Source organism: Gadus chalcogrammus, chromosome 8 (genome assembly GCF_026213295.1).
Source record: "Gadus chalcogrammus isolate NIFS_2021 chromosome 8, NIFS_Gcha_1.0, whole genome shotgun sequence".
Taxonomy (NCBI): Eukaryota; Metazoa; Chordata; class Actinopteri; order Gadiformes; family Gadidae; genus Gadus; species Gadus chalcogrammus.
In genome coordinates this window covers 28160624-28174773 of record NC_079419.1, presented here as the reverse complement: position 1 = coordinate 28174773, position 14150 = coordinate 28160624, and the positions used below count along the sequence as shown (strand labels likewise).

The 14150-nt window shown below is 42.8% G+C and overlaps 1 protein-coding gene and 1 long non-coding RNA gene across 2 annotated transcripts; one reads left to right on the top strand and one right to left on the bottom strand.

The window, feature by feature from the left end:
• Positions 1 to 5821: 5821 nt before the first annotated feature.
• On the top strand, positions 5822 to 8999 carry LOC130386981 (uncharacterized). The gene is made up of 4 exons (XR_008896266.1): positions 5822 to 5885; positions 5988 to 6011; positions 6272 to 6294; positions 8737 to 8999. It is a non-coding gene; the product is annotated as an uncharacterized LOC130386981 (long non-coding RNA).
• Positions 9000 to 11013: 2014 nt separating this feature from the next.
• Positions 11014 to 13777, bottom strand: LOC130387979 (uncharacterized). Its single transcript, XM_056597271.1, has 6 exons — positions 13736 to 13777; positions 13201 to 13339; positions 12554 to 12645; positions 12024 to 12446; positions 11769 to 11902; positions 11014 to 11239 (listed from the first exon to the last, which is right to left on the bottom strand). Exons 1-6 carry the CDS (start codon positions 13775 to 13777, stop codon positions 11146 to 11148), a joined length of 924 nt encoding a protein of 307 aa, XP_056453246.1. The 3' UTR covers positions 11014 to 11145.
• Positions 13778 to 14150: the final 373 nt, after the last annotated feature.

The window sequence follows — 14150 nt, the reverse complement described above, 5'->3', positions numbered from 1 at the left end:
GTGGAGATAGCATCCTCTGTTGATCGGTTGCTACGGTAGGCAAATTGGTACGGGTCCAGTGAAGTGGGCAGGCAGGATTTCAGATGTGAGAGGACCAGCTTCCCAAAAATTGTTGCAATGATGGATGGAAATCTTTAAGTTCCTTCGCTGTAGAGTGTTTGGGCACCGGAACAATGGTGGCAGATTTAAAAGTGTGGGGGACTGTTGATTGAGCTAGTGACATGTTGAATATGTCAGTGAAGACACCGGCCAACTGCTCAGCGCAGGCTCGCAGCACACGTCCGGGGACTCCATCAGGGCCAGCAGCTTTCCGAGCATTCACCCTGGTCAGGATGTCGCAGACCTCTGAGGTGGAGAATTGGAGTGTGTCCTCGTCTGGTGAAACAGCTGACTTGAAGGCTGCCTCCTTGTTCTCCCGATCGAAACGAGCATAGAAGTGGTTCAGCTCATCTGGGAGGGAAGTGGAGGAGGGTGGGGGAGAGTTGCATGGGGATTTGTTGGTGAGTGTATGTAGGCCTTGCCACATACGCCGGGGGTCGGAGGAGTTGAAGTGCTCTTCAATCCTTTGCTTGTAGTTGTGTTTGGCCCTGGATATTCCATTCCTCAGATTTGCTCTGGTAGAGCTGTAGGCCTCCTGGTCTCCCGACCTGAAGGCTGCATCCCTGGCCTTGAGGAGAAGGCGAACTTCCTTGTTCATCCAGGGTTTCTGGTTAGGGAATAGTTTCACTGTTTTGTGTCACTCCGTCTGCACACACGTTGAGGAAATCCATGACAGATTTGGCTACTGTGTGAATGTTGGTATGGGAGTCCTTGGTGGCATCAGCGAAAAAACCTTTCCAGTCAGTGTGTTGAAATTGTTCTCGTAGAGTGGGATTTGCATCTTCCTTCCAGACCTTAACGGTCTTTGTTGTTGGTTTCACACGTTTAATGAGAGGGGAGTATTTTGGCGTGAGAAACAGAGAAATGTGATCAGACTGACCAAGGTGGGGGAGGGGTGTGACTTTGTAGGCAGCAGCAACATTAGTATAACAGTGGTCTAGTGTTTTACTGCCTCTTGTGAAGCAAGTCATATTTTGGTGAAATTTAGGGTGGACTGTTCTCAGGTTGCAATGGTTAAAGTCTCCAGTGACAATAAAAGCCCCATCTGGATGTTTAGTCTGAAGCTTATTAGTGGCAATGGAAAGTTCCTTCATTGCCGCTTTACTGTTGGCATCAGGTGGAACATACACAGCAAAAGCGACAATGCAGCTGAACTCACGTGGAAGGTAGAAGGGCCTGCATCTCACAATTAAATACTCCAGATCAGCAGAGCAATGGGCACTAACAGTGACGCAGTCCATGCACCAAGTTTTGTTTACATAAATACATAAACCGCCTCCTCTGCTCTTACCCGTAGTCTCTACAGTCCTGTCTGCTCTAAAGATAGAGCGTCCTTCTAGTTCCACCGCGCTTGTTGGGATGTCATTGTTAAGCCAAGTTTCAGTGAAAAACATGACGTTACAGTCCATAAGGATTTTCTGTGTGAGGGTCCATATCTTGAGTTCGTCCAGCTTGTTGAATAAAGAACGCACGTTGGCAAGGAAGATACTGGGCAGCGCAGTTCGGTGCGGGCCTTAGCTTTGCACGCACTCCACCTCGCTTACCCCGTCTCTGCCTGCGGTCGCGTCTCCGTCTACGAGTCTTTCCAGTCTGCAAAAATTGTCCATCTGGCCACGGTGATCTGATCAGCTCCGGAGGGAGCTGATCGAAGTTGAACGGGTAATCCAAAACTAGGTTTTTGCAGCTTTGATGAATATCCAATAGTGAGTTTCTGTTGTATTTTCGGATCGCTCAAGTGTTTAGAGTGAAAACAAGTTGGATAGTCAGGTAAATAAACATTAGTTCGCTAAAACTGGAGAGACGCCAAGCCGCGCGTTGCGCACGCGCCGCCATGACAGCTGACAGGCAATGCCAAGGGATCTGTCCCGAAAGACCCTCTGTCGGAAAAAACCTTTACAATACGGTCTCCGAGTTCCACGGGAACACCTACAAAAGGTGATAACATTGTCAAAGTAGGGACTAGGTAGCTGCGCATGCCGATCTAACCGGATATTCTTAGCTGAAAACCTTCTCCCACAAGGTTTTGTTGACAGCATAAGTCACCATGGTGACTTATGGTGACAGCGACGCTAAAAGAGATTGACTTTCGTGTTTCAAGCTAACCCAGGCTTTGAGCGCAACATACCTTGCTAACCCACTAATCAAGGTTCGAAGTACAGTGCAAAGGTCAAGTATATGACCAAGGGAGTGCGTTGTCCAATGTTGATGACATACAGGCATGTAACCCTAGGGTGAGAGGGTATTGCCTTGGTTTCCTGGAATGTCGGAGGATGCTGATGGAGGGCTCCCATGGAAGGCTCTGATACAGGAGCGAAGGTGACGCACTGTGGGCTGAAGCAGGTGCATGGATCTGGGTTTCTGCAGAAGCAGCTCAGCACTCTCCACATGATTTGCCCAGAGACTGATGTGTGGATCTGGTGGATCTTCATGGTGCCTTTAACTGTCTGCAGATCATCGATCAGGGATCTCTCGACCTCTGATATTTCCTCATCTGTGACATTGAAGAGTGTCACAGAGGACTTGACCTTTGACAGCTCCTCAAACAACATGGCCCCATTATGTATGTCCATCCCCTTTGCCACTAGGGCATCTGCCGTCCTCTTTACTGCTGCACCCACACCATCCGCTGGTCCCTTGCCGTGGCCTGCTTCAAGGAAATTCCATGTCACTTTTTTAAATCCCATCTTGAAGGGCTCTGTCGACAGGAAGAAGAAGTTCTTCTTGCAACGATACTGCGTGGTTGGTCCATCACTGACCATGTGAAGTACTCTAACGCTGGGATTTTTCTCCTGCAGATCGTGCAGAACTGGTTTGAGATGTGTCCATATGGCCGAAGGGTCATGGCGGAAAGAGGATGACAGAGTGCAATACGAAGATTGTGCTGCCTTGGTGTAGGCCACAACTGTGTGTAGGCTCACCTGTTTATGAGAATCCCCGAAGTGCACTGCCTGTATTTCAGTTGCATATTTGCAGAGATAGTTTTCTGCAAAATCAACATGCAGTAAAACCTCCTCTTCGGTCAGATTCTTCTTTAGCTTTGTCAAGGTAGCATACTGGTGCTTAATGTTGTAAATATGCCGTCCTATTTTTGCCTGCAGCAATTCAGAGAAGTCTTCAATGAGGACTTGTAGGGTTCCATAAACCTTCTCCTTTGTTGTTAAATGAACAGTAAATTTCTCTGTCCCTCCATCTTTTGACTTTTTCTCTCTCTCCTCTGCTTTGTGTTGCCAATGATGCCACCACGTCTGACCCCCCCCTTCAAACGGCTGAATTTGGAGTGCTTTCTTTCTGCAGTTGGAGCATTCCCTGTACATGCACTCTTTTGATGGACTACAACACATGGATAGCATCAAGTCTGCAACCTTGCTGGTCTTCACGACACTTTGCTGGTATAGCCTGTCTGCCATGAATTGTGCATTTTCACATATCTTACAGAGACATGTTTCCCTGTCTCTGACTGATGGATGTACAACCAAAAAGGGTTTTCTCTTGCAAAACTCACTGTAGGAGATTTTGATGTTTGGATTCTCTGCTTTGAATTTCAGGTGTAGATTCTTAAGAGAATCGGAGAGTAGGCGCTTCTGCATTTTCAGTTGCTTTTTAGTTTTTGTGTCTCGCTTTCCTGTGGTGGCCCTGCTGTTGTCATCCCTTTCAAGAAATTGTGCCACTGTTAAGTCATCAGTGTTGGTGATCACATTTGATTGTTGTTTCCTGTGATAATCCAGGGAGTTTGGCCTCTTTCGGTTCGCTCTCATCATGTTTTGTGAGAACCCGAACTCTTGATATGCATATTTTCCAAGTCGATATTTCTTTATGATCTTTCCTGAAATCACTTTTGAAAGGATCTGCTTCTCTTTAGGGTTGGTCAATGAGTTGCTACTCTCCTTCAGCTCTGCCATAATGACATTATGGAACAGAAGAACCCTTCTAATTTGGCGTTGGGATGTGTGGCTTTGGTGGCGGGCTTTGGTTTGGGGTGAGTCAGTCGGATGTTTCGTCTTTGAAAGCCTGAGACAACGCTTCCTGTACTTTTCGACTGAGGCCAATGCCTTCTTAAGCTTGAACTTTGCATCTGTGAGTTCTAAGTACATATTTGATTGCCTCTTTTTTACTTTTTTACGCCCCCTCTTCTGAGCAACTACTACATTAGGTAAGACACCAGCAGGTTCCTGAGGAACAACAGGTAAGTCATGAACAGCTTCATCCACAGGTAAGACTTCTGGGGATAGTGGTGGTGTGTTTGTCGAAAAAAAGTGATTTGAGGCCTCCAGCATTTTGTTTTTTTCCCTCTGGTTCCTTTTATTTATCCTCCACTGTCTTCTTTTCAGATTTGTCTCTCTTTTCGTCAGTTGGGAGACACTCTTTATCTGCCCTTTCTCACTTCTTTTTTTGTAACGCTCTTTTTCCTTCCGGAGATACGCTTCGTATCTGTCCGGGTCTTTTCTCATTTCTTCTCTGCATTTCCGTGATCTTATTGTAGATGAATTTGGTCTCATCTAGGGTTGAACAATTGACATGTTTATGTTTAGTTTACAATAATAATAATTTATGGCATAACAGACCATAGTAATAACATGTATGAATTTTGAAAATGGGTGTAGTTCCCTTTTAATATTTGCAATATAATATATCACCTTGAATTTGTATCTACCGCGACACAAGGTCTTTACCGCAACACCTAAAGCTGCTGCGGTAAGGACACGTTGTGGTAATGACATTTTAGCTAATATTGCAGATTCATGGTTAGCTTTGACTCTTAGCAACTAATATACATGAATTAAACAGTAATATTAACTTTTTCTTTTAAATTTAGTTCAAAACACACAATTTCTACGCTGTATGGTAAGGACACACAATAAATACCTCCAAAGAAAGTATGATCTTTACCTTGTTTTTGCTTGACCTTGAGGGGCACCTAGTGTGGGTGGCCCAACCTGTCGTCCAAGTGCTCACTTACCAACTGCCGTTTCCATAGAAACTAGATTTGTCTGGCTTTCCAAACAAGTCCTCACCGCAACATTTGTCCAGTGTCGCGGTAAGGACTCAGAAGTGTGGGACAGACGCATTTAGACGAAAAAATCCAATAAATAATCGGTAAACAAATTTCTTTTTTTACATGGTGTAAAGTAATATGTTTATGAAACAATTGCATTTAAAATAATGTCATATTGTAATTGAATTACCTCATTTTACGCATCTCAACCTTGAGAACACAGTGGTGGGACATGAACAAAAGTGGTGTTTGGACCGGTTTGGACCCATAAAATGCTTCATAAATTGTATTAAATCACATTATTTAGTAATGATTTTTTAGGTCAAGATGTGTTATAACACTGTGTTCTTAAAAGTGCCCGTAGTTGCAGAAACACCCATGTACACTCAAATTTTGGGTATTTTAAGTGCACTATATTGTGCATGAAATTAACCACTGAGAATTCGAACACCACTACAAAATGGCGAGCACCCTATATAACGATTTCGAACACAGCGAGAGAGAGAGAGAGAGAGAGAGAGAGAGAGAGAGAGAGAGAGAGAGAGAGAGAGAGAGAGAGAGAGAGAGAGAGAGAGAGAGAGAGAGAGAGAGAGAGAGAGAGAGAGAGAGAGAGAGAGAGAGAGAGAGAGAGAGAATGGACTCTAGGGCTAGGGGAGGCTGCACACCTGTTGCTCGTTGACCAATCAGTGATCAACAGGTTGAACCAGCCATCAGAACAGGGCGACCGTCTCCTCTATAAATAGTGCCCTTTCCCTCTCGGACTTCTTCTTTCTGCTGCTCTCATCGCTCAGAGGTACGTGACCAAATGTCTCCAGGTCCTCAACAGAATCAGACTCAATCCTCCAGACATAAGTTGTCTGCAGTCTCTAATAATGTGTTCGTCTTACTTCCTCAGACCTACCACACCATGAGAGGCAAGGTAAGCCATCCAAAGGAATGCTATATTTTGTGTTTTACCTGAAATGGTTCTTTATTTTTACTTCATACTCGGCCTGTAGTTTACATTATTGATACTTGGGCAGATCTTTGACTCTTGCCCCTGTTTGTGGTATTAATGTCAGTTACAAGAAGCCAACAATTCTGTTAGCTTACTGTAGGTCTTTTTGGATCAAATAATCTGTCAAATGTAAAATGTGTCACTGGGGGGTGTTGATGATGACGTGTATTTTTCTTTTTCAGTGGAAGAAGAAGCGTATGCGCAGGTAAGAACGTTTTTGACACCGACTAATATCCTATAAACCAAAACCACTCATCTTGAATCTTGATGTTAGACTGTCAATGGGTTTCAATAAACTCTTGGATTCCAACAGTTTGCTCCCTTTATATAAAGTGTGCTCAGCCACAGCAACATTAGTGTTCTTCCTGAACAGTGTCTATTGATTCCGGTTTCGCCGCATCCTGGGAAGCGCATGTCTAGGCATGTAATATCAGAGGGCTAGCATCCATAAGGGCTAGCATCAATGTTGTCCGATGTTGCTGACTATTGAGTGGCTGGTTGTTCTACAGTTGGGTCTTTGCATGATTGACGTAAACTGTTTTCAGTTTAGTGTGAGCAATCTACTGATCGCTGTGCATAAAGCCAGACCTTATTGTTAATGTCACTAGGACATGTAAAGGTCTGTACCAGGATAGTTCAACTAGACTCTGCATAGCCTCCCACCCCTCTTACACTTACTGTATGTTGTACGTTCTTAGACTTGGCAACATTACTTGGCATTGTGTAAGATCTTATCCTAGCTATCTCAGGGAATGGGTTAACCTAGCAATTGCAAATGCTTGGTACTTGGTTCTATGGGCATCCATACTGTAACAATGGAGATATATGATTGTTTATCCTTCTGACAAATGTACTTCTCTTTGGATAGAAACGTCTGCTAAATATAACTGAAGGACGTTTATAGTAGAAACCAGTGTACAGTATTCCTGTCCCTGGTATGACCGGAGCACTCATAACTAGTGCTGAGTGACACCTGCCTGTTGGAGATGTCCCTACTGAGTAAGGCTTCAAGTGCTACTCTTAAACGTTGGGGCTTGCAGGTAAATGTGTAATACGTTAAGGGCAGGACCACTAATCTGGGACCTTGCGTCGCATCTCACCCATTCATTGACTATTTCACTCCGTCCCCAAGTTTCTCACATCGCTGATTGTCCTCACTCACCTTAAAGGACAATTCCGGTATTTTGAACATTGAGCCCCCTTTCTGGTTTGTTTAGGATGAAATAGAGTGGGTGACACCGAAATTTTAACTATTAGTCCTTTCTCGGGTATTTGGCTCATTTTGAATCGCTCCTGCCTGCTTCACAATGGTTGTCTGTGTGCATAGACAAACCTGTCAACCAAGCAACCCTAAACGTTCGTTTTCAAAAATGTGCAAGTAACCGAGTGGTTAGTGGCGTTCGTGAAGTTTAAAAAAAAATTATCGGCGCAATATATGGTTTCTGTCGTGTTTTATTGCACATTTATCGCCAGTTGATTTCAGTTGGAAGACTCATTACTGCAGGATGATATTACTCCGCCGAACCGGAAAGGTGGGCTGTTTACGTTGGTTTGAAGTCTTGTACCGTGCGCACCTCGGATTAGGGAAAATCACATAGAAAATCACTGAAAATGGATTATGAAAGGTGGCTTCTGGAGGACGCACTCGACTTTGAGTTTGACGGCAGAGGATATCGTTTTGAACAAGAATTCACCCAAGAGGAGCTACGTGAGATGGAGGCTAGGGCTACGGAGGCGCCTGAAGCTCTGGCGGAAGCGGTCCCCATGATCACGGGCGGGTGGTGTGCCCATAGGGTGTGCCTGTGGGAAGCCAAGATGTCTATGGTGGGAAGTGCAGGCAGATGCCGACGGACGTCGAAAGTAGGTGCTGCACGGAGTGGGACCTTTTGCAGAAGTTTATATGCGGTTGTGAGGTATCTGAAAAAATAGTTCCATTTAGCAACTAACACGGATGGAAACCATATATTGCGCCGATATATTTTTTTTAAACTTCACGAATGCCACTAACCACTCGGTTACTTGCACATTTTTGAAAACAAACGTTTAGGGTTGCTGGGTTGACAGGTTTGTGTATGCACACAGACAACCATTGTGAAGCAGGCAGGAGCGATTCAAAATGAGCCAAATACCCGAGAAAGGACTTATAGTTCAAATTTCGGTGTCACCCACTCTATTTCATCCTAAACAAACCAGAAAGGGGGCCCAATGATCAAAATACCGGAATTGTCCTTTAATTGTTTTCACCTGTCCCTCATCAACATTCCTCTCCTAGTGGAATTAGGCAGCGTGTTTCCCTTCCTCTGAGCCCGTTCGTCTTTGTTAAAGCGTCCCAGCATTTTCCGAGTGATATTTACGGTTCCTGGTTTTCTGATTCCTGCCCATTTGCTCCCGACTATGACTTTCCCATCTCCCTTCCAGATGTCTGCCTGATCTCAAACTGATTTCCTGTGTACCGACCTATCGACTAGTAAAGCCCAGTCATTCTATCCAGACTTCTGCCTCCCGACTCGTGCTATTGAGTAATATTCCCTCTGCTGCTCCCCCAGCCATTCCACCTTGTCTCAATCTCCCATCCCTGTTCCCCTGCTGCTCCCCAGCCGTTGCAACTTGTGTCTTGGTCTCTTATCCCTGTTCTTTGTTTCAACAGACTGAAGCGTAAGAGGAGAAAGATGAGGCAAAGATCAAAGTAGACGCTGGTCCCAGCAGCAGCAGCGGTGTTCCTGTGTGGTGATGCGCTGAGCGGCCAGGAGTCCACAGCAGCCTGGAGCCGATCTTAAAGAGGATAATGCCCAGTGCTGGATGACACCCTGATCCTTGACCAGCGGCTGTAGATCTCTGGGACAAACCATATCTTTACAGCAGAACCAGTGCTGTTTAACGCAATAATAAATTATGGTTACCACAACTTAATTTGTGTCATGCTTGGTCGTTAAGGTGGATGTCAAATGAGATTTATTGGTGATTAACTGGTTGTACTATGCACAAATGATTAATGACTATAATCCTACCGTTCCATATTACTCTGTTGCTTCATAAAAACATGCCTGCTCGGCCTAGCGGGCAGTGTTCTAAATACTAGAAAATGCATTTCCTGCAGAAAGAGTGCTGTATTGCGAAGTGAGCCATAAAGAAACGTTAAATGGCTTAAGTGAAGGGATTTGAACAAAAGTCTAAATGGAGTAAACAATGTAAATATGCATACCATTAAGAAAAAGTAACTGGTTGGAAAAAAAGTGCCCGTTGAATGAAAAGTGCAAAGCATTGCAAAGAATGTACAATTAATTGAACTGAAGAATCTGAAATTTCAAATATATTGCCCTGCACTGTAAGAAAATGGCGAGCCGGTGCGTAATTAAAAGCAGCTCAAGAGTGGGGGGGGAAACGCCCAATCTGGTAACACTGCTCAACGTCATCATGCTCCAGCGTCAACGTAAATCAATGAGACCAACTGAAAACGAAGCCGGTATGAAACAAACCGTTTCTGAATAAAGTTGAAATGATATCGAAATTACGATTGGATATTATTGAAGATACAAGTGTGTAGATTTGTTTGATTTAGTTACGTCTTAAACAGTTTGAAGTGCCAGAGGATGGCTCTGCTGTCCTCCCATTGACTCCCATGTTAAGATATTTCAAAAAGTAGAATGTCTCAGGTATAAAATATTAAATTCTGAAAAGCAAGTGATTCCAAGCTATTCTGAATATTTACAAATTTGTCTAGGTGAAAAATTGAGGACGGAGATAGGTCCCAAAGTTTGCAGAGAATAAAACTTATGCATTTTGAATTAACTTGTTCTGGAACCTGAAGTAAACATTACAAAGATCAAACGTGAAGTTGTGTTTGCTGTGAGTATTCAATAAAGACATGTTGCATGTGGTCAAGATGCAACTAATGCGGATTCTGACAAATAATTTTAAACCTACCGTTCCATATTGCTGACTTGCTTCAATCTAATAATGCTTTCATCTGAGTCACCTGATTCTAACAGTGTCCTTTCTCTAGGTCCAAATCCATGGATCAAACACTTAATTTGTGGTTTAAGCAGCTGATCAGCATAGTGCAAAATGTGACGCTTGTCATTAAAGTACTTTGAAGTGTATTCTTGTGCTTACTGTCATGGATGGAATAGTGTACGTGGCCAACAATGATCAGTCTACTTTTGACAAAGGTGGCTGCTCATTGCTTCATAGTGCTGTAGGGCAGCCTTTGTTACAACCAATGTCAACGTTTCAATCAGTGAGTTCCACAGACCAGTGGCGGTGTCAAGTAAAAATTGTACCGGGGGCGAAAATTGTACCGGCCTACGTCATCAGTTGTTGACAACTGATTACGTAAGGGTTGTCCGTTGCCGTTTATATTTGTATTGTATTGAATTGTTTAATCGAATTTAGCTAGTTAACTGAGTGTTTAAAGCAGGTTTCAAAAACCATTCGCGCTCATGTTGCCGAACACCAAATAACATAATACAGATAACGGATAGCTAGATAACACTTGTTTTTACTTTATATTTGTATTGTATTTAATTGTTTAATTGAATTTAGCTAATAAACTGAGTGTTTTAAGTGTATCATAGTCTAGCTAGCTGGTGTTAATTCAATTACCGCAATTTAATTCAGATAATAGATATATATATATAGATAATAGATAGATAGATGGGTAGATAGGTGAGCAGGCATTTAGCACCTAATGCCTAGGTGAGGCATTCCCTATAACATTTAGCTATTACTGTTTAGAGAAATAGATACATACATTGATAATATAAATATATACGTTTATAATATATGTATAGAAAAGTAAATAATATCCTTGATATAGTGGGTTTTTGGGCTAAATCTTACCATTAATTTGAGTAAGGTAAAGTTAGAATTGAAAACAAAACAACCACAGGCCACATATGCATAACATTAAATTATTTGCCTCAGATATACAACTAACATTGACAACAATCTTATATGCAATGATCATGCTTCAATATAAAATGAAAAAGGTGATAATGCAGTTTCTTGATGCATGTCATTTATAAGCGCTGAGTGACAGGTCTAGCTTGTTCCAGGTTCAGGTTGATGCACCACACTTCCAGAATATGCTGATTCTTGATGACCCTGGTTTTCTTTGGCCCCTGCATGGTAAACTCTTCCTGTCACGATGTCTTTGAGATAAGGATAGACAAAGGAGGAAAAAAATCCACAATGAAAACAGAAATGGCATGGAAAAAAGGTCTGTTTTAGTAGTAAGCCCACTCACCGACGTCAAGGTACAGACCTTTAGAGAGGTTTTTTTTTTTAAGGCTGACGCAACTCAACTCAAATGTATTTATAGAACACATGTAAAAACAACAACGGTTGACCAAAGTGCTGTACAATCAAAAATAGCAAAAGCGTTGAACATATATTATTGATCCCAGAAATTAATCATTTATCAGGCTATATTATACTGTTTAGAAGATGCATTAAATTTATACAATATCCATAACATACAAACAGCAATATTGACAGTAGAACTATTAAGGAAAATCTGAATATTAACAAGAACCAAATAACTCTCCAGCATACCTACCAGTCCTACAAAGGAAAAAAACTGCGCAGAATAGTTAGAATATGATTTGACAATTTGGACAAATGTATTCAGAAATATTCTGTACATGGGAAAGACAGGACTGGTGAAAGGGCCTATCACACCTCCTGCATGGGACCAGAGGTGCTTTTCCTTGCTCGATGGTCAGTCTGCAGAGGCAGTGCACATCCACATCAATGGCGAATGGCTCGGCAGTGGGGGACCTCATGGCTCTAGGGAAGAGTTGCAGTTCTCCAGCCTGAAAACAGGAAAAGAGGTGACATTTGTCCTTGATGGTATTGGACTGTGGTGGGACCCTCACCGCTGCAGAGAGCAATACTGTTGGCAATAGCAAACAGTCCACAATCTGATCCACCTGCCTGCTGCTGTATGTCCGGCCACTGCAGTCGGACACTCTTCCCTGGAAAAGCAAGCAGACCTGTGACCTGTTCAATGAAGACCTCTGTCCTGGTGTGTCCTAGGGAGTCAAAAATGTTTACTGAACCTCCCTGGCAGCCAATGTCACTTACCGTAACCCAGTGATTTGCAGAAACATTGAGTATCTGTACAAACCCTTGTGCTGGCTCGGGCAAAGTGGACAGCAAGGCTAGGGAGGTGGTGGCGTAGAGCCCGTTGACGTTGGGGTACTTGGCCTTAAGCAGTGCCTGAGCATGGTCCATAGCATGGTCATCCAACCAAGTACTTGGGTTGCTGAGCATGGCCCTGAAGTCCTCCACCCTTTTGCTCAGTGAAGCTCGATAAGCCCAGCCTGGCTGGACACTAGTGATGACAACATCCAAGTCCTGAAACCAAAAAAACAAACGTCTCACTCATTTAGCAACAATGTGAGCATTTAATAGAGCAACCAAAGTATTTATTAAGTGAAATTAAGACTGACTGAAATATTTACCTCTAGTGGGTCCTCCTCCAACTCTGAATCTGCTGACTCAGTCTCAGATAGATTGGACACAGTCTCCTTGGTGGGCCAGGCAGCCTGGGATCCTAAAGGGGAAAGAAGCACCTTATCAAAAAGCTTCATAATCACTTCTCAGTATAGTCAATTAGTATAGTCTATAGTCTAGATTTTAATAATTCAATAACATACTTCTCCGCACAGGCTACACTGAAGCATAGGGTGTCCTGGATTTCCATCCAAGGTCTCCAGATGCACAAGGTTATTGTCCGTAACCTCAGTATTCCTGAAAATATCAAACATCAATGTGAGAGCTAGATGAGTTTTGTTATATATATTTATAGGGCCTATATATATATATATATACATATATACATATATATATATACATATATACATATATATATATATATATATGTAAGCAGGGCATATATATATATATATATATATATATATATATATATATATATATATATATATAACCATTAATTTTATTTATTTATTGGCAGGATAAGTCCCTTGAGATGAAGCATCTTGTTTTCGAGGGGGTCCTCGAAACGTGATGCCTTTGATGTCTTAACCATTTTTGGGTATCTTAACAATTTACCTGAACACATTCGGCCAATCTGGCTCCATGGTTTGACCATGCCTTTCACGCTTCCTCTCATTCTTCTTCAGGACCTTCATGCCTGGTGTGATCCTGAAGCGCTTGGTCCCGCTCTTGGTCCTCCTCTTGTATGCCTCTTTCTGTCTCTCCTGGGCCTTCTCTATGTTGGCAATCACCTGATGCAGGATAGTTAATCGATATATGAATATACTGCCCTCACAATTGCCTTTCTGTGCAAGGCAACTAGCTTAACTACTGGTGATGTCCTCAAATATAAAGAAAAAAACATAAATACATAATGATAATAATATAAAATATAGCTGCGAGCAGCAATGTGGGTGTCAAGCATAATGGGACTCGGTAAGCTAATTCTGCCGGACGGACGTAATCGGCCAGGGGGCTACATGACGACCGTCTCGGAAATCGGCAATACCGACAGCCGGTGGGATGAGTAAATGGGAAAAGGACCCCACCTAGAGGTAAGGGCGCAATACAGTCTGCCTGGCAGAACAAATGTCACTAATACATAGGGGTATTCGGAACAATATCTCTAAAAGTGACACAATGTAAACAAGCATCCGTTCTGGAGGTAGTTCGTGAAGCATCGAATCCATGCTTCACGAATCCGGCCAAGTTCTGATGTTGCAATGAGAAATAATTTTAAAGCTATATAAGGAGGTCTGGCAGTATCCTCAAACATTAAAAATAAGTTTGAAATGTACTCATGTGAAGAGAGAGGAGTCAAAACACTTCGACATTAATAACAGCGCCACCTAGAGGTCAAAGGTCACCAAATTAATTCAGTGTCACCGTGATGGGATCATGGGTCTATGTACCAAGGTTGGTTATGATATGTCAAAGAACTGCTGAGATATGGGCTTACTTCCGGTTTGGCGGCTTTGCCGCCAAATTTGATTGGCTTTAACGGGCAAGCGGTTTTGAATTTGACAAATCTATTCAATGTTTTTCATCATGGATGGCCAGAAG

What these genes read in the sequence shown, in the direction of transcription:
- LOC130387979 (XM_056597271.1), bottom strand. Translation starts at nt 13,777, where the DNA reads ATGGATTCGATGCTTCACGAACTACCTCCAGAACGGATGCTT. An exon ending in TACCTCCAGAACGGATGCTT is followed by an intron (nt 13,340 to 13,735) that starts GTTTACATTGTG and finishes ATCCTGCATCAG; the next exon opens with GTGATTGCCAACATAGAGAA. An exon ending in GAGGAAGCGTGAAAGGCATG is followed by an intron (nt 12,646 to 13,200) that starts GTCAAACCATGG and finishes TTTCCCCTTTAG; the next exon opens with GATCCCAGGCTGCCTGGCCC.